A 25358-nucleotide genomic window follows, 5' to 3' on the forward strand; every position below is an offset into this window, starting at 1 on the left:
CTAGCCAGGCTGAGGTCATACACAAGCCGAGGACACTGAAGGTCATGGCCATAAATCCCAAAAGCTGTGACTGCTTGAGGGAACCCACCCAACTTCAGGGTGAATGAAATCTCAATATCAGTGTGGTTTTGAGTGCAGCTCTGTAACCCCAAGGTGGGTCTCCGGAGACCAAGACTGGGTGTGGTTCACATGGTAACCAGAAGACTATGTCATAATACACGGTGGGTGGTGAGGTCACAGACCCCCCAGCTTTAAAGCAAGTGGGCCATGTGGGCCTCATTTATTTTTAAAAGAAACTTCTGAGAAGAGCTTAGAACAATTTTTTTCCCCTGAGTGCCATTTCCAAAGGTACTCACGAAACAATAAGGTGTGACTGTAATGGCTGCACTGAGTTGTCTCTTGGACAGCGTTAGAAGGGACATTAAGAAGGTGGACCGGGAGCTGAGGCAGCTGCGATGCATTGACGAGTGCACGCGGTGTCTGTGCGACTTGTACATGCACCCCTACTGTTGCTGCGACCTGCACCCCTACCCGTACTGCCTCTGCTACTCCAAGCGGGCGCGCTCCTGTGGCCTCTGCGATCTCTACCCGTGCTGCCTGTGTGATGTCAAGCTCTACTGCCTGCGACCGTCGCTCAGAAGTTTGGAGAGGAAAGCCATTAGAGCCATAGAGGACGAAAAGAGAGAGCTGGCCAAGTACGATTTTTAGCATCGCCCCATGAAGGCTTAGGAGTCGGGAGGGGGTTGGGGGGAGGGGGCAGAGCGGTGGCCACTCACAGAAAGATGGGAAGGACTGGGGGTAACGGGTCCAGTCTCAGCCGAGGTTTAAGAAAAGAAGAGTCCATGGGTTGCGGCGGGAATCGAGAGAGTCTCAGAGGACAGTGGAATGATGTCGATGGGCGAGATGGTTGTGGGCTTCTAGCTGGAGTGCCAACGTGATGAATGACGGGGCTCTAATGAGGGGAAGAGAGAGGGGGCGTCGTTAAAAAGCTATTGGAAGGAGCAGACTAAACATTTTTTCTGGTCAGGAGTAAAGTGATTTGAGTATATTTGGGCTTACAGAAATGACTACGGGAGAAGCAATAACAATTGATCAGCTCCTTAATGTTTGCCAGAGGCTTCAAGAACAGGGGAGCAAATTGAGCAATAGAGGCGTTCCCTGGGTTTGGTGGGAAAAGCCACCTCCCATTCCCCGACTCTGGGCTGCCTTCAAATCCATCTGGAGCACGGCCCGCTCCGTCGGCCTCCCCCTCCAGCGGCAGCAAAGGCTGGGCACAGAACTGCAGAACTGAGAGGTGTAGCTTTCAGAGCAGAGCTGAGAGAGCTTTAATCGAATTGGGTAATTTTCAAAGCCACTTTTTACAATTTTGTTTGATTACATTTCCTCTGATGGCCGAAGAAAGCCTTCCATCTCTCACTTTGCACTGCATGCCAGCTGGTCTGGTACAATTGATGAAAACGATGGTTGAAAGCTCTGTCCTCTGGTTAAATTTATTTATGATAATAAATAAATAAGCCATACCCTGGGACACTAGGTATAGAGCAGAATGATGAAGCATTTTTTACATTGATATATTGAATGAAAGAGGCAAGAAAAACTACTTAATATGCTACTGCTTTTAACAAGGTAGGCACAAACGGATGATAGATTTTTTGATTGAAATATACTTGACATATACGATTATATCAATTTAAGGTGTATCATGTGTTTGATACATTTATATAGTATGATGTTTGCCATGGTAGTGATAATTAGCACTTCTCTCGTGTTCCATGAGGATCATTTCTTTTTAGTGGTTGGAAAAATTGCACTGTAGTCCCTTACCAATTCTGACGAACATAACACCATATTGTCTAGGTTCCCTATACTGTGCATTACATCTCGAGACTTATTTACTGCTCATTGCAAGTTTCTATCCTTAAATTACATACTTCCTATCCCCATGGTAGATTAATAGATTAGATGGGTAGATAGGTAGGTAGGGAGGTGGGTGGGTGGGTGGATGGATGGAAAAATACAGAGTTTGAGACCAGACACACACTTGAGAGCAGTGACTGGAATATTACACTAGAAAAGGCAACAGAGCAACTATTGTCCAGGTCATCAGTCACCAAAGGTCAGGAATGAGCCTCTCCATAGTTTGGGTGGGCTTATTGCCTCTAAATTCATCTATGCTCAATCTGAAATAGTTTTTATTTTTATACCTCAGAGCATCACGTTACATAAGTTTTGCGTGCTGAGTCAGGGATTCCTTTTCTAATTGGTCTACCGGAAGGGTTACTTGAGAGCAGGCCTGTATCCACGGTCCCTGTGCCTCTGAATCCTTGAATTCCCTCCATCCAAGTCCTTCCAGGTGTTGTCTCCTGGCTGTCCCTCCTCTCCAGACTCTCCAAGAAGAATGCCTCTCTGTTCTTCACCCTCTGGACACTGTCCGCCAGCTCTGGTCCCTATTTCTCAGCATGCAGTGGACACAAACTCAAGCTTAATTCTCAGCAGTGTGGTTTATACAAGAGATACTGTTTTCTGTGGGTTGTGAGATTTTTCTCCATAATGGATTTTTGCTGATTTTTTTTTCTCTGCCTGAGGCAGTGTATGAAGTTGGTGATGTCTTTACATGAATTCCCCTGTCTCTGAACTGATAACTCTGAGTCCATTCTGGAAATGACCTCGGGCTTACTCTCCTGTGTCTCCTCCCAGCTCCCAGCCACTTTCTTCCCATTCATACCACCTTGTGAAGCCGTCCTGTGCTCTCTTTCTGACAGCTTGACATTTCACTATCCAGGAGGGCTTAGTGTCACCTGCAAACTTAAATATTCCATTTTCCTGACCATGGATGAAAATGTTAAACCCTGGTCTAGTCCCAATCCCAGAAGACTCTTACTGTTAACATTTTTTTCTTCCAACGAAATGCCTCTTTTTCCTTATCTCAACCCTAGCCCCCAAAGCATGACTAAATAGATCCAGAAATACCATGTTGATTCAAGTTTTTGGAAACAATCTTGGGTGTGAAACCTTGCCCAAGGCTTTGTGAGTTTAGAAATCATATGCATGTGAATTCTGACCCCTTTAAATGATGTTACCAGCTTGGTGAGGTAGGACAAGCCCTTTTGGATGCCAGTCCGTGTTATCCTGAGGTTCTTCATCCAACAGGAAAGATTCCCTGGTCTGTAGCTGCCACACTCCCACGGAACTGTTTTTCTGTGTGAGAGTCAAACTGTTTCTTTTGATAACTGGTAGGAAGGCTTGGCTGACATATCTGCCCTAAGTTGCATGAACATTTCTGAGCCTATGTTATTTGGCTGATGCACGTGTATGTTTTTAGATGAGGTATAGGTCCCAATTCATTGCCACTGTGTACCTAGCAGCCGTTTCAAAAGATATCTTGGCAGGAACTTCTTTAGTCGGGACTCAAGTAAGTACTTCTGTTTTTTAGCTTCTTTGAGATTCTCTTTTCCTCCCCAGACTACACTTTGCGCCTCAAGCACTAGTGGTTCCCCTGATTCCTCCTGCCTCTTCTGGATTTGGAGGGACCGAGGGATGGAGTCTGGTTTCCTTTGTAAGAAGCCAAAGCCACCGGCCTGTCTGAAGTCTGCACGTTCACCACCAGGCTTGGAAGCCTTCCAGATCCTCCCTACAGAAAGCACCTAAAGGAAAGCCAACTCCACCCTGCGGGGAGGAGTTGATTGTCTAATGAACGGATGCCCCTTCTGACCCTGAGCCCCGACGCCCTAGTCTTTGCAGACAAATGCTTGATTACAGCTGTGCTGTCCGGGTGCATTGGGGTCAAGCTCACACCCTTTACTAATTAATACCTGGAAACTCAGACTGAGACTGTGCTTCCCTCACTCCCCCAATCACCCTCTATAGTTGGTCTGAATCTCAGTACGATATTCCCTTGAAAATCCCCGCACCGGAGGGACACCATCTTCTGCAAACTTCAAAAATCTGCCCTCTCGTTTGTTTCCTTGTTTTCCTTCAAGCTCTAGGATTAAGGTTTTCACTGACTCACTGGCACTGGGCTTGGTGTGGCTGATGACTGTCAGCCTTGGGGGGGGGGTGTGTGAAGTGGGGGACTCTAGGAGTCCCTGCCCAGGTCTAAGCCCTCGGGAAATCTCTCCCTCCCTCCAAGCTCTGACCCACAGGGCAGGGCATAACACTCTCACCATCAGCATGCCTGCAGAGGAGGAAGCAAGTGTGGCCCCCTGTTCCTTTCCTAATCCTTTCCTAACCCCAGGTCTGGGAGCCCAGTCCCCCCAGCAGCGCCAGGTCCAGCCTGATAAAGAGACTTACCCTTTATTGAGTGAAAATGAGGTGTGACCTTCCATCTTCATTTGATCCTTGTAGCATCTTGGCTGTCTAGAGATGCTGAAACAGATTCAGGAGCCATGTTCTTGACCTCGAGGAGCTGAGAGAGCCGGGGCTTGAAGCCAGGTTTGCCTGAGTCTGGAATCCATGCGCTTAACCACCTGGTCAGTGGTTCTCAAAGAGTGGGCTCCGGACCAGCATCTCCTGGAACTTGTTAGAAATGCAAGTTTTTGGCTCCTCCCCCTGCCCACTGAATTGGAAACTCTGGGGGGTGGGACGCAGCCAGCTGTGTTCTAACGAGCACCACTGGGAGCTCCGATGCACCTGCGTTTGCTCCTCTGCTCCCGGAATGATACCGCTCAGTATCAAACAGAAGTTGGAAGACAGGGCAGGAAAGGGGAGGAGGAAGAAAAAAAGAAGAGAAAATGAAAGATGAGTTGGAAAGGAAGAATGGAGTTCGTGGGTCTTTGGAAGGGGTCTACCATTAGAAGAAAAGGCAAAGTCCTCCCAGGACTGCTGCAAGAAGACCGGCTCCCCTCTGCTCCTCGGTGTAGATAGGCCTTTTTGACATCTTCATTATTTTATTGAGCACCAGGCTGGACTTCATCCATGTCTTTGTGAAAAAGGCTGACCCTATAGCTCACTGTTGCCGGGGGCAGGGTGCTTCACTTCCAGGAAACATTCCGGAGAACTTGAGCTGCCACAGGGAGGAGAGCTGGCAGCCCAGAGTGGAAGACCCAGACACTGTCGGCCACTCACTCTCCCTCAACGCCTCTGCCAGGCTTCTGCGACGAACTAAGGGGCTGACTGCCCTGCATTTACGTGGTCCAGTTCCAGCCTCATGATCACAATTACAGGAGGGGATCTCCCTTTGCCCAGAACACCGCAGAGCCAAAGGCATTCCCCTGCGGGATGATAGGTACATCGCCAGACGGGAGTCAAGTTGCAAGTTCAGAGTTAGAGCGGATGAGTAAAATACAGCTCCTGCAATTTCTCTGAAACTCACACATCCCCGCTGATAAACCCTGATTGGGAAGTGAAAGGAAGAAGACACCTAACTTGGCCAAGACTTTTAAAGCAATTTCCTGAAGGCTCACATTGGTGAGACCTTTGCGTAGCTGCTGCAGGGGAAAAGGGGCCCGAGTGGGGGGCCGGAGGGAGAGGGGGAACCCAAGCCAAAACAACCACAAGGACAACACACGCAATTGCACTCCGAGACTTAGATGGCTGACGGGAGGAGAAGGATCTGGAAGCTGGCTTTGCCTTGTAGATCTGGCTCCCGGATCCATCTTCTGCAAAGGGCAGGAGGCGTTTGATGGAATCAGTAAGGCAGTCGTGAGGGGCCCTAGCAATCCCGGTTGGGCTCCTTGGCCCCGTTTTGTGAGGCCCAGCCTCCTTCATGTCAAGGTTTGGTGCTTTCATCCCCAATGGGAAGGTCTGAGCTGAACAGAACTCTCATTCTCAACCCATGTCCACACCACGGGAGCTTCTTGAGAGACCCAAGTGCACTTGTTCTGCTCTCTGTTCCACTCTTGGCTTTGTCTGTTCAGCCTTCCAGGCCCTGGGCCATCCAGAGAGGACACGCGGCATCTTTGGAAGCTATTCTCTGTCTATCCATGGAAGATAGAGTGTGTTTTCTCCTGTTTTGTTCCACAGGATAAAGTGGTGGTTTTTTTTTGTTTTGTTTTGTTTTTTAAGTCTAGTTCTCTTCCTTTCTCCAGAGTATGGCCTGTGGGTATCCTGGCATACTCCGGGCACGAGAGACATCTGCACCCCGTGCACCCCACGTTCCTTGGAGCTGGAGGTGGAAACGAAGCTGACTGACCATCACAGTCCTCTGGGTGCTCAGCATGGTTGTTTCTGTTGGTCTTTTAGATTATTCCATTTAATCATTTTGTAATTAACTAGCCTCTTAAGAGCCTTGATTTGTAACCTTCGGTCTAAGGGCCCACACTTGTTAAACCAATCATGTTAGAGACCATCAAGTGAAAAATATACATTCAAAGCAGTATGTATAGTATGATTTCATAAGGACACATACCAGAATCTACATATGTATGTAGAAATACACACATGAAGAAAATCTAACATCAAAATGTTACATGCTCTATAGGATTATGGGTTTTGTTTTATTTTTGTTTTTGTTTTTTTACAAAATATTCCATCTTTTTGTTTATCTGTATATTTTCTAAGTTTTCTGCAATGAACTCATATCATTTACATAACAAAAAGAGGAGTATAAACAAAATTCAGCATAACAGGAAAGAATTAAAAAGGTATCTCAAACCAATCATCCAATCACAAAGTTTAGATCTGTCAAACTGGAAGAGGTTCTAGAGATTGTATACTCCAAGGCCTTTCTTTTTTATTTTTTTTAATTATGTCACCTTACAGTACATCATTAGTTTTTGATGTAGTGTTCTATGATTCATTGTTTGTGTATAACACCCAGTGCTCCATGCAAATACTTGCCCTCCTTAATACCCATCACTGGGCCAATGCATCCCCTCACCTGGCACCCTTCTAAAAACCTCAATTTGTTTCTCGGAGTCCACAGTCTTTCATGGTTCATCTCCCCCTCTGATTCTCTCCCTTTCATTTTCCCCTTCCTTCTCCTAATGTCCTCTATGCTTTTCCTTATGTTCCACAAATAAGTGAAATCATATAATTGTCTTTCTCTGCTTATTTCCCTTAGCATAATTCCGTCCATTTCCACTCACATTGATGCAAATACTGGGTATTCAGCCTTTCTAATGGCTGAATAAATATTCCATTGTGTATATGGACCACATCTTCTTTATCCATTCATCTCAGCTCCTTCCACGGTTTGGCTATTGTGGACATTGGTGCTATGAACATTGGGATGCATATGACCCTTCTTTTCACTATGTCTGTATCTTTGGGGTAAATATCCAGTAGTGCAATTGCTGGGTCATAGGATAGCTCTATTTTCAACTTTTTAAGAAACCTCCACTATGTTTTCCAAAGTAGCTGTTCTGACTTGCATTCCTACCAACAGTAAGGCTAAGAGATGCAAGAAGATTTGCCAAGACTGTCTCTTAGAACACAGATTTTTTTTCCTGTTAAGGAATAATAAGGCCATTTCAGAATATTAGGTTGTCTTTGGAAGGATAGAAAATAGAAAAAAAAAAAAAAAAGGACCCCAAGGAAGGCCAAACCATGTAGGGCTAACCCCAGGCTGTCTAACCTAACCTGTGTGCTAAGCACCATATAAATACTTACCATTCATTCACTTAAACCTCACTACTCTAAAAGTAGGCTACTATTATTGTTCCAATTTTACAGATGAGGAGACTGAGGCACAAAGAAGCTAAGTAACTTATCAACCTAGGAAAGTCACCATTTGAACCTAAAATTCCTGGCTCCAGAACCTATGCTCTTAGACACTTGGCTTTCCTACTTCCCGATACACCACAAGGGCTCAATCAGCGTGGGCTGCTGTGTTATTTATTTATTTATTTTTTACAATGAAGGATTCACTCAGGACCGATAAGCAGAGCTATAGGAACCACAAGGACCTCTGTTTGCTGGGGCACTTTCACCTTGTCATTTGTTGATGGAGACTTCAGGCCCTGTCTGTGGGATGGCCCAGTGGGGTCCCCAGTCTTGTGGGTAGCAGGGCTGGGTTCTGAGGCTGACAGCCATCTTTAGCATGCAGATTTCACACGGTATATTAGTTGGATCCCCTTAAAAAAAAGTCTCAAGAGTTTCCATTTAACAGTAGTAATAAAGGTCACAGTAACAATTAAGCAAGATTTATAATGGATCAAGGACGGCATTAAGCAAAACTTCCAATTTCATCTAATCTTCCAAAAGCCCTAAGATGTGGGTGCTGTTATTATTTCCATTTTACAGATGAGGAAACTGAGGCAAGTTTCCACAATTAATAAGAAAAGGACCTGGGACTCAAATGCAAGAGAACGATCTGGAAGGCCAAGCCCCCATCTGTTGTTCAGAGGTTTATGTGCGGGAGAGTGCGATTTACATGGGAGGGGTCTCATTTTTTACTTTACACAATTCTATAAAGTTTGACTTTTCACAATGACTAGTGTTTAATTTTGCTATTTAAAAAACAAAAACAGAGATGGGGCGCCTTGCTGGCGAAAGCACGTGACTCTTGATCCTGGAGTCCTGAGTTCAAGGCCCAAGTGGGACAGAGGGCTTACTTAAAAAATACTAGTAATAATAAATAGAGATCAAAATACTGTTTCTCAAGCTGTGTCTGAGATCTGCTTCTGAGACCCTCTCCCTTTTTCCCAATTGCAGACTAAGAAGAACGACGAATAGAATCCTGGCCTCCTCTTGCTGTAGCAGTAACATTTTAGGATCAGTCAACGTGTGCGGCTTTGAGCCCGATCAAGTCAAAGTTCGGGTGAAGGACGGCAAGGTGTGTGTGTCCGCGGAGCGGGAGAACAGGTACGACTGCCTCGGCTCCAAGAAGTACAGCTACATGAACATCTGCAAAGAGTTCAGCCTGCCGCCGTGCGTGGACGAGAAGGACGTGACGTACTCCTACGGGCTGGGCAGCTGCGTCAAGATAGAGTCTCCATGCTACCCCTGCACGTCTCCCTGCAACCCCTGCAACCCCTGCAGCCCCTGCAGCCCCTGCAGCCCCTGCAACCCTTGCAACCCCTGCGACCCCTGCAGCCCGTGCTATCCCTGCGGGAGCCGATTTTCCTGTAGAAAGATGATTTTGTAAAGCGTAGGAGCCCGTAACTTAGCGGAAAGCCCGTATTCCAGCCAGGCAGCTCTTCCAGTGTTTCTCTTCCTCTTCCCACGGCCCGTGGTACTCAAGTCCCTAGGAAACTGAATACATAACTGCAACCCACCCGCGGCGTGTGAAAGTCTTTTGGCGCAACCCGTTGCGGGATTGCAGCGCGGTTAGTGGGCGTCGCCCGGAACAGGCCACCGGGAACCGAAGGCGAGCCTGGGAGGTCGGGCCCCTCTGTGTCCTCCCCGTACCAGCTACCTCCAACTTCCAGGAAAGATACTGTCTGGGTGGGCATCCCCAGACGCTGTTTCTCCAAGCCATCTGGTGAGAGGGCCTAGCTCGGAAACCCAAGCTGGTAAAGCCGACGACGTGGAGGCCAGTGGGGTTGGAGGCAAGCACTTTGCAAAGCTACCGCAGTGGGGCGCAATGGGGCACGCGCTTTGCTTGGGAAATGCGCTGGGGGTGTTTTACTGGGTCAACGGATCAGAGCGCAAAAGCACGGGAGTGGGTGGGTGGGTAGGTAGGCGTGGAGGGGGAGATGCACGTTCATGGACTTACGGTGCAGTGTCCTTTGACAGCTTTCCGTTTCTCAACATTTCTGTGATTTGGAGAGAATGCCCAGCTCTGGTTCAGACTGCTTTGCAACCTCCTTGTGATTTATTTCAACTGCTTTTATCAAGCCCTGAAACTTCTTGTAGACACAGAAGTTCAGTTCAAAGTTCGTGAATGAAAAACTACAGTTTTCACAACCTGCTAGCATATCACAAATCATCACCTATTTCGCCTGAACGTGGATCCTCCCGGACATTACCCATGAGCCATCCAGGATGGCCAAGACAGAAATAAGAGAAAAGGAAGAAGGACCTGTTGGGAGGGATCAGAATGAGACAAGGGCCAGTTTCCGAGGTGAGTCCTTCCGGGAACATAAAACCTCACGTTAGCAAGGGCTTCTTTCAATGGTCTCAGCTACATGTGGATTAAAGCAGTGATTCTCAGCCTTGACTGCACATGGGAATCACTTGGGGTAGCTTTAAAAATATGGACGCCAAACCATAGGGGGAAAAAATAGAAAAGAGAGCATAAAAAATATTAAAAAGAAAAAGGAAAAACATGCCTTTTATTAAGAAAAGAAAAAATACTCATGCTTGGCTCCCATTTCCAGAGTTTCTTATCTAATAGATTTGAGGTGCAGGCTGGGCATGGAGACTTGAAAATGCCTCCCCAGGTAATTGAAACCTGCAGCTAAGGTTGAGAAACTCTGCTTGGGATCTTAAAGCTCTCCCAGCCTTTTTTCTTTAAAAGCTTCCTTCGAGTTCAGGCTTAAAGAATATTGATGGTGATGGCAGACATATTTTGCTTTCAATTGAGGGAAGTAATGGTCCTCTAATACGGGTGGTGAATAAAAAACACCAAACATCTCAAAAATTTATTATTTAGGATACATATAAATAAGTATGTTTGTGTGTACTAAATTGTACAGTTACACTTACAAGTGCCTTGCCATAACTTGATTTATAAATATTCTAGTTTCTAAGCTACACATTTTGGAAAATGATTTTGAAAAAATTTCACCCCGTGGAATTTTTTCAAATTCCCGCGTGGGTCTCAGACAAACAGAAATCTCTGTCCTCTGGAAAGTGTCATTCCACGCCGCTCCTGGCACCTGTCCAGTGCTTCATTTCCCTACTCACCCACACACCCTCCTGTCAGCCCAGTAATTCGTTCATCCAGTGAGTCTTTATGATTTTTTTTTAAGAGGACAGGGGAGAGTAGTCTGAATTGGGTTATGAGCCCCCCTTGGGCAGGATATGTCACTTTAGCCATTGAACTCACGTTGCTGGCCGTGAGTCTGTTCCAAGCTCCAGCAAAGGAGGCATCAGCTGGGTCCATGGCATCTCCTGCTCCGGCTGCCCTCATGCATAGGGAGCCCCGTAGATTTTATGATTTTAAATGCCACGTACGGTGCTCTGCAGCAGGGATGGAGAGAAGAAAATACCCCTTTCACAAATGCCTGAAATTAAACTGAAGGAGGGGGAGCGTGGAGGGATTGGGGAAGAAGGGACTGCCAAAGACAATGAACTTACAAGGGCTAAGAGAGGCCAGAGGGGCCTTCCAGAGCTTGGCCTTTGCATGGAATGTGTTGTTGACATCACGGCCTTGCACGATGCCTCAGGGGAAGCCAGTGGCCAGCCCTCAGCTCAAAGCCTGCCCTGCAGTGGGTGGTGGGTTGGTTGTCAGAGTCTGCTCACCACCCTCACAGGGAAAGACTTGCTGTAAAGGCAAATGTGTATGTGCCGAGTAGCTGCTCTGAGCAAAGCGCGGTGCCAGGGGCCATTATGAAGGAGCTGTACTTCTCCAGGACTTCCTCCTAGCCGAGGCCAGACTAACACCCGCGGTGTATTGTCAAGACACTTGACAGTGCGGAATCAAGAACTGAATGGTATGGTGCAGGTGGCAAGTGCCTACCGTTCACAGAGGATGGCTGGAGAGAGATGTAGGCCAGAGGAGTCCGGGCTTGGACGGGGCCCTTGTCTGCATCCTGGAAGGAAGGCAGAAAGCAGGGTTCATTGCATGAACTAACTAGGTTCCTGAGATGGAGGAGAAAGTGGATATGAGGGAGAAGAAGTAATATTTGCTCATCTCAAAATTGCCTTTTACTGGTCAGATGGACCCCTGGGGCTCAGACAGCTCTATGGCTCTGAGTCCAACTGAAACACCCTCCTTCATCCACCAGAGTGGGGAGATGGGAACAGCAGGGAGACTGTGGAGTGGGCAGAGGTGAGAAATTGGCCCAGAGCTAACAGAAAGATAAGGGAGCCTCTGAGCTGCTTTGCTGTCCGCCATGTTACAATGAGAGGACATATTAACATGCCGCCTTCTAATACGCATGCTGGGTAAATATTCCAGAACTAAAGTTGAGATGAAGGTAGTTACACTTCCTAGTGAAAACAGGGTATTTTCTGGAGCCAGAGAGCTGCTTAATAGCGTCATACTTAAGTTTCTCAGGTACAAGATTGAGGGGAATCCATCCCAACTGGTTACTATGTACTGTTTGAGGAATTTTTTTTTTTTTTTTTTTTTACTTATTTGACAGACGGAGATCACAAGCATGCAGAGAGGCAGGCAGAGAGAGAGGAGGAAGCAGGCTCCCCTCTGAGCAGAGAGCCTGATGCGGGGCTTGATCCCAGGACCCTGGGATCATGACCTGAGCTGAAGGCAGAGCCTTTAACCCACTTAGCTACCCAGGTGCCCTGTGAGAGCTTTCTTTTAAGACTCATGTAGTGTTCTAGAAAATGACGTCAAAGATCCTTAGTTGACTGTTCTTCAGTCGTAAAATAATCTTATTTACAAATTGTTCATATCCCCAGAACTGTTAGAATAAGTAGTTTTTTTTTTTTTTTGAAAGATTTTATTTATTCGAGAGAGAGGGAGAGACAGACAGACAGAGTGAGAGAGCATGGGAGGGGAGGTCAGAGGAAGAAACAGACTTCCCATTGAGCTGGGAGCCCAATGTGGGACTCAGTCCCAGGATTCCAGGATCATGACCTGAGCTGAAGGCAGAAGCTTAACCAACTGAGCCACCCAGGGACCCAGAATAAGTAGTTTTAAATGTCTCAACTTCTCTTCCCTACACATAAAGTCCTTTTCTGTCTCTGTGTCTGTCTGTGTCTGTTTCTCTTTCTCTATCTGCCTTTCTCCCCTACAAATCTATGAGTGTCACAGACTGGAAAAGGTTGGGACAGCACAATTTAGCCTTTTGGCTGAGGAACTTATGCTGAAAATTAAAGTAAAGTTGATACCGAAACCAGAAGACACTGTGGGTTTGTAACCAGAGAGAGGGAGAGATGGTCTGGCTGGGTGACCTAGATGAATTCAAGCAAAGTTTGTAGGGTTGTTGGCATGCATCATAGTAAGTTCTCAACAGACTCTTAGATGAGTCACAGGATTTGTGGAAGATCAACTCACAAGTTACCCTCAGGGAGCAAATGCTTTCCATGCTGACCCAGAAGCACTGCTTTCCAGTCTGCAGCTGTACAATAAGTATTGGTTCCTGTCCCTCAAATTATAAAACAATAATGAAATATATCACTGCTTAGGCCTTTGGATCCTGATGAATGTCTACAAATTTGACAATTAGACCAAGTACTCTTCTCCCTAACCATTGTCAAGTTCTGGTACCGGTATTAGTCACACAGAGGTCAGCATACCTGGTGGATATAGCACTATGCCTTGAAGGCTCATAAACCTGGCTTTTGACAGGTGATGAAGCCCATTATTCCAAGGTCTTGGGTGTGTTTCAGAAAACATGTCTGTGACAGGAAGACTCCTAGAACTGGGATGCCAAAAGGGTGTTTGAAATCCAGCATCCACTGTTCCTGAGGCAACTGGCCCAGCAGTTAGAACCTCTTCCAGGTTGTCTTTCTCTTTTTGCACAATACAGAGCTCCCCCAGAGGCATGAACATAACCTGGCCTGGTTGGAATAACTTCTGCTCTGGGTAGAATGGGGACCACTAAGCATTGGAGTTCCTGGAATTACCAGTCTGGAAGGTTCTGGGGAAAGATAGCCCTTCTCTTCAACTCAAACTTCAGTGATGACTGTACTTGCACAAACCAAGGAAAATGGTCTGGTTTGTCTAGTTTTTACACTCATGAATTCATAAGTTAGAAACTCAGGTCATGGCTGGAATCTTCTGGAGGCTGCTTCACTCACTATCTGGTACCTGGGCTGGGATGACTCCAAGGTTGGTCATCTGGTCATCTGGTGATTTTAGATGAAAAAAATCTTACAGTGGTGTAGAAAATGTCATTATTATACATGTAAACAACTGCTCTTATCGAAAGCAATACAACAATATTAAAGCATAATATGTCGCATTAAAAATATTTCCACTCATGGAACATTTGAAATTAATACTGCATTAGAAAATTCTAGGAATATGGTCACCATGCCTGTGAAAACAACTACAGTCAAACACAAACAAGTTTTGTTTGCTATTTCTTCCCCATATGTTTGTAGTTACTAACACCATTTGAATCGAAAATGGATCAAGGCTTAGTGCTGCTTCTATAAATACAATGAGTATATATTCCAGATTTTCCAGGACAGCCCAGATTCCAAATGACTGTGTCCTGGTTTGGGGATGGAGGGGTGTGGGCCATGCATCTGGCCTGTGTATGGTCAGAGTCTCCTGACTGAGGTGTGAAAGGGCTGGGACAGATCATTCAGGTAACAGCAACAGAGTGAAAGGGCACAACAGCAAAAAAAAAAAAAGTATTTGAGCCAAACTGGCACCCCTTGAAGAAGCTTTCAAAGGCGGTAGGAATGCCTGAGACCAGCATGTGTCTGGGCAAAACAACTTGATGACAGATTAAGCAACTGTTTTGGAAGAGGAAGTTGGTTTTCCTGAGACAGCAGCTTAGTCACCTTCCGGTATTTTCAGGATCAAATATTTTCAGCCTTCAGGGCCTGGCCAGGGGCTTCCAAGGCGGATCCATCTCCTTGGAAAGGGTAGGTTCTGGAAGAGTAGGTCCATGGGGTCCATCATTCCATCTTTGTGTGAACCCACACAAGGACACGCTCTGTGCCCAGCAGCCTAAGAGAAGCAAGCCAGGATGCAGAAATGGTCCACACCCAAATCTTCATCTTTGAGGAGTTTTCATTCCAGTGGTAAGTTATAATTACACCTTATCAGGGATTCCTATGGAGACAGAACCAAGCACACTGAGGGGCACACAGAGGACAGAGCCACCAGCTGTAGGATAGCTGGGGTGACTCAAGTGGGCCACTGGGTGGAGGGTCTCACACAACCCTTTTGAAGTCCTTTTTCCCTCACTGGATGAATGAGAGGACTAAGAATTGTTCCTACTGGGTTTGTGTGAATTTTTCTGAGGAGCCCCCTTATCCTTCCAAGCTCCTTTTGCTGTTTTCCCTATTTCCTGCCCTTCAGGGAACTGTCAGAATCCAGGCAGGAAAACCAGTTGAACCTCAGCTGGGATTTTTTTAAAGACCTAAGTAATGTTGATGCCTACAGTAATTACCAGCAGAGGGAAGCTGCCCTCAACCTGACCTGCAGAGGCAGGGAAGGAAAGAGATCATTGATGTCCAGTGACATCTGGAGCCCTGGATAGGGGACCACAGAAGGGAACAGCTTCTGCCAAAAGGACTGCCCAGCAGGTGGGACGTGAGAGAAATAAAAACTCACCTCTCTGTCCTCCCGATTTCCAGTTGCCTGAGAGCTCTTCCCATTGGCCAACCACAGTGGGAGACTGGAAGGCGAGGGAGCCTGGGGATGTGGTCCAATGAGGTTAGCCACCCAGGGCTTACAACAAAACAGAGAAGACCGTAATATGAAACTTTAAGATGAATGGAAAATGACCAACACCCTGTTCTTTTTTCTTTCCTCCTTACCTGCTTACCCACAGGACATCATGCCCGGCCTTGAGGAAAGAGGGATCTACAAGGCAGACCTGGCTCTTCATTTTATGGAGCTGATAGTCTAGGAGAGAGACAAATATGGAGCATACAAATAAAGGGATACAGGAATGAGATGGATGAGCTCAGGGAAACACCACTGGGGTCTGGTCTTGATTCTCCAAAGTTGACCACATAGCTCCTTGCTCCTAGAATTACAGTGTCTGAAGACACCCCATGAAAACTCTTGACTTAGAGATCCTAGAAAGCCCATATGATGAACCACTCAGAATTCACAGGCAAAATGCTTCTTGGCTGCAGAGTCACTATCCCCCAAGTCCTCTGTTATTCTTCAGCATTTCTACTCCTTTTGCTTAAACTTACTCACTCTTCCTTAGTATGTAACAGAAAAGAAATTCAGGAGGATGTTTTTTAACGTCGGGATTGTGGAAAACAAACAGAGCGAGATAGGGTTCCCAGTGCACAGAGAAGGAAACCATCAACAAAGCAACAAGGCAACCTACTGAACAAGAGAAGATACTTACAAATGATATAGCCAGTAAGGAATTAATATCCAATATAAAGAACTTATACAACTCAAAACAAACAAACAAAAATGAGCAATCTGATTAAAAACTGGGCAGAGGACCTGAATAAACATTTTTGCAAAGAAAACATATAGATACCCAAAAGACAATGAAAAGATGCTCACCATTGCTAATCATCAAGGAAATGCAAATCAAAACCACAATGAACTGTCACCTCACACCCATTGGGATGGCTAGTGTCAAAAAGATGAGAAATAGGTATTGGCAAGGATATAAAGAAAATGGGAAACCTTGTGCACTGTTGGTGGGAATGCAATGGGTGCAGCCACTATGAGAAACAGTATGGAGGGTCCTCAAAATATTAAACTGAAATACAGGGGTGCCAGCTGGCTCAGTGGGAGGAGTGTCCACTCTTGATCTTAACGAGCATGGGTTTGAGCCCCACTTTGTGTGTAGAGATTCCTAAAAACAAATAAATAAACCTAAAAAGAAAAGAGAAGAAAAACTGAAATATAATATGACCCAGAAATTCCACTTCTGGGTATTTACACAAAGAAAATGAAAACACTAATTCAAAAAGATATGTGCACCCCTATGTTTATTGCAGCATTACCTACCATAGCTGAGATATGGGAACAACCTAAGCGTCCATCGGTAGATGAATGGTTAAAGGAGAGGTGGCATATATATATACAGTGGAATATTGTTCAGCCAAAAAAGGAATGAAATCCTGCTATTTGCAACGGCATGGATGGACCTGGGGAGTATTCTGCTAAGTGAAATCAGTCAGAGGAAAACAAAGACAAACCCCATATGATTCCGCTTATAACGAAGACTCTAAGAAACAAATAAACAAACAAAACAGGACAGAAACAGACTCATAAATACAGAGAACAAACTAGTAGTTGCCAGAAGTGGGGATGGGAAGAGTGGGCAAAATGCGTGAAGGGGATTGAGAGCTACAGTCTTCCAGTTATAAAATAAGTACGTCATGGGGATGGAAAGTACCCCATAGGGGATATGGTCTGTAGTATTGTAATAACTTTGTAAGGTGACAGATGGTGATTACACTTACGGTGTACACTTCATGATGTATAAAAATCTCAAATCACTATGTTGTAACCTGAGACTAATATGTATGTCAACTGTTCTTCTATTTTTTTTTTAAAATGTAATTGTAATTAGATAATACCGCAAGAAAAGAAGAAAAAGACAGGGTATCCATTAGCCATAACAAAAACTACAAATATATTCAATTACATTTTTAAATATTGAGACAAAAATCATCAAGTCAATAGAAAAATAATAGGCTAGGGAAAAAAATAGCTGAAACTTGACAAAGTATGTATCCTTAATAGAGAGTTTAAAAAGCAAAAGACAAGCAACTCAAAAATGGGCAAAAAAGAATGCTCATAGCAGCTTTATTTACAATCTCCCCATACTAGAAGCAGCTAAGATGTCCTTCAATCAGATATCAAATGGATAAAAAAACTGCAGCAGGATAGGATATAATTCTATGATAGATACATATATTTTTTAAAAGTTTCAAGTCACAGGGGTACCTGGGTGGCTCAGCCCATTAAGCATCCAACTCTTGATCTCAGGTTGGGTCTTGATCTCAGGGTCATGAGTTCAAGCCCTACGTTGGGCTCCAGGCGGGTGTGGAGCCTACTTAAAAAAAAAAAAAAAAAGTATCAAGTTACAAAAAGACAATAAAACTTAAATACAAATTGCTGTATGAAAAAGCCAATTTGAAAAGGTGACATACTTTATGATTCCAGTGATATGAGATCTGGTAAAGCCCAACTAGAGAGACAATAAGAAGAGTGATTGTCAGGGGGTTGATAGGAGGGGGCAGAGGCTTGGATAGATGAAGAGGGACTTTTTAGGGTGGTGAGATTATTTTGTATCATACTGTGAATATAAGTACAGGACACTATACACTTATCAAAACCTATAGAACTTTAAAGCATAAAGGGTAAACCAGTATACACAAATTAAAAAAAAATCATCTAAGAGGTCAAGGGATACCAGGCTAGCATGTAGACTGTCACAAAATAATCTTTATTATAAATGTATTAAAACATCTTACTGAAGTAGGTAGGGGGAAAGGTGGTGACCTAACTAGCTTTAGAAACAAGTGGAATTATAAAACTAAAAGCAGAAAGAATTTCACAGAAAACCATATTCGTGTGATGAAGTTGTTTCCCATGAGGGGATGGGGTTAATAATTCTGATAAACCCGTATGCTGGAAATGAACAGTTGTGTAAATATTGGTGGATGGTGGGAGTGAGGCTTCTCACTGTCGGAGTGGTCATTTACCGATAAGCAAGGAGAAGAGAGTAGGTTGTGGACTAGAGTTGCAGACATAGAAATGAACTCCTGTTCATACAGATATCTATATGAATATCTATTGATTCATACATATCTATAAAAAATATGTATCGATAACCTGGTGTGTATGGCAGACATGTATTTCTTTGCTTTATCAGCTGGGAGGACCTAGAAGCAGCAACACCCAACTAGCAATGAGTAGATCTTATGCTCTGACCTTGGTTGCTAATACCATTCTCTAATAAAGAAACCAAGACTCCTTGGAGAAGTAGGATTCTAGGATAAGGGCCAGGGATACACAAGAGGAACCTGAAGAATCTTGTAGCACCAAAGTAAGGAAGTACTCAGGCACCTGGGTGGCTCAGTTGGTTGGGCATCTGACTTTGGCTCAGATCATGATCGCCAGCTCCATGCTGGCTCTGAGCTCTGTGGGAGTCTGCTTGTCCCTCTGTGTGCCCCTGTCCCCGTGCTCTCTCCCTCTCTCTCAAATAAATAAATAAAATCTTAAAAAAAAAAAAAAGAGTGTAAGGTAGTACTCATAAAAACAAAAAAACAAAAACCACATTGATGGGGGTATTTCAAAGGGACATGGAAACCAAATGAAAGAGATTCCAATGTTCGAAACTGGAACAATATGAAAAATGAAAATAAATAAAGTGGTATTGGATTAAACCCAAAGTATAAAGGAAAGATCCATGCATCTATATGGATATAAATGATTAAATAATTAAACGAGGGGAGGAGACAAATCTCTCATGCAGAAGAATTCCAAATAATTTATGAAGACTCCGCCCTCAAGGAGTGGAGCATAGTTCCCTATTCCTTAGGTGTGGGCTGACCATAGTGACTTCTTTCCAAAGAGTACAGTATAGAAAGTGGGGGGGGAAACAACTTTGTAGTGGAGAAATCTGACAGACACAACCACAGCCAGGTGATCAAGGTCATAACAAAAGTGATAAATCATGTTGATGGTATGTGCTCTAACACCCATCTGGTCACTTAGAGCACACCTCCTGGTTGCGGGGTTGCGGGGGGGGTGTTGGGTGGTTCCTCACCAGGCTCAAGGGGGGGACAGGCATGAGCACGCTTGCTGCAGAACCACCAGGGCCGGAGGACAGCTACAGACAACACAGGTGTCCATCTCTAGGAGATGGAAAGCAAAGTGTGAGGGATAGTGTGCAGAAATGAGAAGCTATGAATAGATACTCATAGGTCAATAAAGACAGAACCTTAAAACATAATATTGAGGGGAAAAGGTAAGAAACAATGAAATTTATGACTCTACATTAAGAACACAAAGACCCAAAGAACATTACACATTTATAAGCATATATGCACACTTAAGAACATATATAAAGCCCCTGGGGTACCATGGGGGGAGGGTAAGGGTAGGGATCAGGGACCAAGAAGTCAAAGGAAATAAAAAGTGAGGCTCTGTGAATTAACCAGTGCTGGTAAAATGGTACACGTGACTGTGTCTGACCAATTCCCTTCTGTACCTGGGCTCCAAAACAGGAGAAGAGAAGATTTAGGTTAATGAGATCTGGCTTAGGCCTGGGGCTTGGTCATTTTATTTTCCATTTTATTTTCATTTTATTTTCCTCTCCCACGTTTTAGAGAGGGAGAGAGAGAGAGAGAGCACGCGCAAGCCCCAGTGGGAGGGGCAGAGGGAGAGGAAGAGAGAGTCCCAAGCAGACTCTATGAGGAACCAGAGCCCACTACTGGGCTCAGTCCCACGACCCATGAAATCCTGACCTGAGCCAAAACCAAGAGTGAGCAGCTTAACCAACTGAGCCACCCAGGCTCCCCAGGGCATGGTCATTTTTAAAAGCTCCAGAAATGATTCTGATGTGCCTCCACGTCTGAGAACCTGAGGCTCCTGCTGAATACAGGCAGTTCTGTGAACAAGCTTCTAGAGAGAGGAGACTCTGGAGAGAGAAGGGGAGCTAGTGGGGGAGACATGGACCCAGAAAACAGCAGCTCTTGTGTTAGGATGATGGCATTGTGGGAAATCCCCTTCTCCACTACTCTGAATGACATTACATTGCTTTTATGTATTTCTAATGCCATGGACTTTTTTTGTTTTGTTTTGTTTTTAAGTAGTTCAGAGCTTCTAGGGAGAGTTAAGGGCCATGAGGGAACCCAACAGCCACTTGAGGTTTTAAAGCTCAGACTGAATAGTAGCAGTTGCCAAATTTAGCAAAAATCAATGTTAAAGTGCAGTTGAAACGAGAGTTAACTCTTTAAGGCAGGGAGAAGTCTTCACAGTTACACTTAAAACGTTTATCCTTGTATGTAGCATTTCACAGTTGAAATACAGGAAGTACATTGAGTTAATATTTGCTATCTAAATACATGGTTTACTTGCAAAACGCACAATGAATGTACCGAGTGGAGAGCACAGGTTAAGCTGGGTCCTCCCCGAAGCAGAAGTGAGATGATAAAAGGTGCAAGAAATTTATTAGGAGAAACATCTGTGAGAGAAAACCGGTAGGCAGCTGGAAGAGGGTGGCTTCAGACCATAATGTGGGTCAGGCCGTAAGTGATGGAGAGACCAAACCAGGCTCCTCCTAGGGGAGACCACGCCCCCTAGCAAAGGGCCTGCTCCCTCACTGGCTGGAAACACCTTCAGAGGCGTGGTCTTGGTGTGAACACGTGAAAGGTTTCAGAACTGTGCCTCAGAGGATGCTGGTCAGTTGCTCTCCCTGCAGGAGGGTATGAGTGATGCATTCTCGTGGCCACCGCTGGCCTCCTTGGTCTTGTCCACAAATGTTTGCGAACTAAGCCTAATGTCTATGCTTGGACAACGGAAACGACCTCATTCACCGAGTGGCGGCATCTCTTATTTAGTGAGAACAGTAACTAACAGGAAGAATTTACATTTTTTTTTCTGGGGCTTGCCTGAAACTGTCACTCAGCTTGTTTTTCGTGATGACAAGATCAAGGACCATGGAAGGCAGAGGACAAAGACGTGTAACAGAGTTGCTCCAGGGGAAAGGTGGCAGGGGGAAAGACCATATTGGGGAGTAGGAAGAGATATGGGGAGATTCCCAGGATTGGGGGCTTTCTAAGTATTCATAGAACTGGTCCTATTCTTATAACTTCCCACAGAATAGAGCAGGGCTGCAGAAGACCTTGGGTGCTCCCTTTAAGAATGTCACCACTGATCATCCTGAATCAAAGACGATAGGCCTTGCCTTGTTGGAACACCACGTTGGCCTCCTACCTACCGCGCAGCATTAGGGACAGGGTTGGAGCACCAATAATGCCTAGAATTGACCTTCCACCCAGCTTGGCAGGGTGGAGGCTTGGAAACTAAATTTAATTCAAAGTAAAAATGTGTGATGTTCCTGGCAGACCCATATTTATGAAGTACGAGTCATTGTACTTTCATACTCCTTTTTCATGTGGCTGGTGGGAAGTCCATTTCAGTCATTTTGAGGGCACCCTCCTCTTAGGTTGTACTAGGGTCTGGGGCATAGGCGGTTGAGAAGTCTATTGGTCCACAGCGTCTGTTGTGCAGCTCGGCCCCTCCTCAGCTCATCTCTGACTACGGAGACATCTGAGTGGGTACCGCTGGTCCAGTGTCCGCCATGTGGTGGGTCCCACCAAGAGCATCTGTTCCCTCTCTGCCCACTCACCAACACCAGTATTTCATACTGCTTCCTGAGTCTTAAACCTACCACACCAGGATTAGTTGGAGTAATGCTCCCTAGAGTAATGCAACAATCAAATTCCAAATTTTCAGTAGCTTGGAAAATGAGTTTATCTCTTGCTCACAGAAAAGTCCAGGACAGGAATTCTCTGGTTGGCAGATGGCTCTCAGGAACCAGGGACCTTTTATCTTGTGGCTCCTCTTTCCTAGAGCCTTAAAGTTCTCCAGACCCACCCAACAGCTTGTGTGTGTATGTGTGTATGAATGAAAATGGAGAAATGCAAAACTTCCTTAGTCAGGAAATGCCACAGACTGCTTCTACTTATTGTAGACAGGCAACTAGTCATGTGGTCCTCTCTAGATGTAGGGGAGTCTGGGATATGTAGTTCCCAGCTGGGCAACACTATAATCTGGAAGGGGAATGTGAGGGAGCGTGAGTCTTTGCCGTACGAGCAGCCAAGACTGGTCACACCTTCCACAGTCCCAGTTCTAGCTAATGACCACACTTCCTACTTCTCTGGAAAATGGAACAATTCTGATCTTTCCTTATCTTCCTACCACCAAATCCACTGGGATATGAATCCACATTCTCTGCCTTCTCTCTTGTCACTAGTGTAACAGGATATAACAGGGTCCTTTCCTGGTTGTCCACATTTCCACTGAAGACAAAGACAAAAAATAATGCCGTAGACGCTAAGTACTCCTCAGTCCTACTAGAGTGGAGACCAGTCTACAGCAGAAGGCAGTCTCTAAGATGGCTCCTCATGACGCCCCTGGTATGCCTGCCTTTCTCCAGTTGCCTCCTCATGAGTGTGGGTGAGGCCTTGTGATTCACTCCTAATAAATAGAATACTGTACAAGTGACAGATGTCACTATGAGATTAGGTTATTAAAAGCCTGCAGCTTCTGTCGGGCTCCCTTGCTCATTCTGAGTAAATCCAGCTGCCGTGCTGTGAGCGGCTTTATGAAGAGGTCCACGTAGCCAAGAACTGACTTGTCTGGCCAACAGTCAGCGAGGACCCAAGGCCTGCCAACAGCGGGGAAGTGAGCTTGGAAGGGAATCCTCCTCAGTCCAGCCTTGAAAGGACCGCAGCCTGAAAGACGTCTTGATTGCAGCCTTGGGAGAGCGCCTAGGCCGAAAGCACCCAGCTAAGCTGTGTTTTGCTGAGTCACAGTGTACCAGCTTGCCCGGGCTGTCATCACAAAGTTCCACAGACTGGGGGACTTAAACAGCACCTGTTTACTTTCTCACCGTTCTGGAGGTTGGAAGTCTAAGATCACAGTGTCAGCTAAGGTTTGGTTTCTTCTGAGGCTTTTGTCCTGGGCTTGTGGATGGCCACCTTCCCTCTGTGTCCTCACATGGCCTCTCCTCTGTACCCAACAACCCCGGCTACCTATCCCACGTCTTAAGAGGATCCCAGTCATGTTGGATCATTGCCCATCTTAGGACCTTGTTTAATCTTACCTACATCTTCAGAAGCACTATCTCCAAACCCAGTCACATTCCAAAGTACTGGAGGGGGTTAGGCTTTCAATGTACGAATTTTGGAGGGACACAGCTCAATCCTTAACACATAGAAACTGTGAGATAATAAATGTCTATTGTTTTAAGTGCTAAAATTTGGGGTAATCTGGTACATAGAAATGGATAACAAATACAAACACCCAGTAAGACTTTCTAAGAGACTGTGACACTGTCTGTACTCATAACTTGCGCCCCCTCCCTGCCATCCCCAAGCATCTCCAAGAAGGCTGGGGGTTCACTGGTCATGGAAGCAGGTGGTGGTGAGACTTTCCATAAAGAGAGATGTAGGTCAGTGTGCTGAGCTGTGCACCCTCTAACCCACATCTCTGGAAGGGAAGGAAGACATGCAACTCACCTCAACTAGTGTGGGAAGTGATGGGGTTCAGAACATGCTACCCCAAAATATGGCAGTGTTAAGAAGAAAACCACAGGTTCAAAATGGAGTCACTGGTGCAAGGGCCATAGCACCAAACCACAGCTCAATGACTAACATAATTGCTGTTTCGACCTTTCCCAGGAATGTAATCTTAACCAGTCAGTCTGGAATTTCCTGGTCAGCACCTGAAGCCAATCCACCTGATAAGAACGTCCCCTCCCCCATCACCTAGTACTGCTCTGCTAAAGGAAGGCGGATCGCCCCAAATAATCCTTCTGCTGTCGTTTGTGACTTCTTTATCCCACGTCCCCTCTGCTTTAAAAACAAACAAACAAACAAACAAACAAACAAAAAACACCCTTCTGTCTGGAATATTACTCAACCATCAGAAAGGATGAATACCCAAATTTTGTATCCACATGGACGGAACTGGAGGAGACGATGCTGAGTGACATAAGTCGGTCAGAGGAAGTCAATTATCCTATGGTTTCACTTGTGGAACATAAGGAATAGCGTGGAGGACATCAGGAGAAGGAAGGGAGAAATGAAGGGGGGAAATCGGAGTGGGAGGGGAACCATGAGAGACTATGAGTTCTGAGAAACAAACCAAGGATTTTAGAGGGGAGGGGGGTGGGGGATGGGTTAGCCCAGTGATGGGTATTAAGGAGGGTACAGATTGCATGGAGCACCGGGTGTTATATGCAAGCAATGGATCTTGGAACACTACGTCAAAAACCAATGATGGGGCGCCTGGGTGGCTCAGTGCGTTAAGCCGCTGCCTCCGGCTCAGGTCATGATCTCAGGGTCGTGGGATCGAGTCCTGAATTGGGTTCTCTGCTCAGCGGGGAGCCTGCTTCCCTCTCTCTCTCTGCCTGCCTCTCCGTCTACTTGTGATTTCTCTCTGTCAAATAAATAAAATCTTAAAAAAAAAAAAACAATGACGTACTGTATGGTGACTAACATAACATAATAAAAAATAATAACAATTAAACAAAAATAAGAAAACCTTCTGTCTAGTATAGCTCCTTGGAGTTCTTTCCTATTTGCTTGGTGGGATGCTGCCCAGTTTGCAAATCATAGAATAAAGTCAATTAGCTCTTCAGATTCAATTCAGTTGAATTTTTTTGTTGGGGGGGGGGTGGTTGGGATGAAAATAAAAGGAAATGTCATAGAATGGAGTCAGCAGGCCAGCAGGGGGAGCCCTCACACCCTACCACTCCACACCGTCAATCACAGACCTAACAGAAAGCCATGGCCTGGCACCGGGATACCCCTTTGCCCTCCCAGCAAGAGGAAGAAAGCCTTTCCTCATCCCCAGTAACAACCCAGGCAACGAGACACTGTCCCAACAAAAAGCCATTGCACTTCAAACTTCCAGTTTACTCAAACGGACTTTTTGTTTATGTCAGCCTTTCCAGTTCCTCCTTTCCTCCATAAAAGAGCATTCCTCAACTTTGTTCTCTGGAGTT

At 45.4% G+C, this 25358-nt stretch overlaps 1 protein-coding gene across 1 annotated transcript; it reads left to right on the forward strand.

Annotated features, from left to right (window-relative positions):
* Positions 1-378: 378 nt before the first annotated feature.
* Positions 379-9025, forward strand: ODF1 (outer dense fiber of sperm tails 1). Its single transcript, XM_059392935.1, has 2 exons — positions 379-695; positions 8593-9025. Exons 1-2 carry the CDS (start codon positions 379-381, stop codon positions 9023-9025), a joined length of 750 nt encoding a protein of 249 aa, XP_059248918.1.
* The last annotated feature ends 16333 nt before the right edge of the window (positions 9026-25358 follow it).

This window comes from Mustela nigripes, chromosome 3 (genome assembly GCF_022355385.1).
Source record: "Mustela nigripes isolate SB6536 chromosome 3, MUSNIG.SB6536, whole genome shotgun sequence".
NCBI lineage: Eukaryota > Metazoa > Chordata > Mammalia > Carnivora > Mustelidae > Mustela > Mustela nigripes.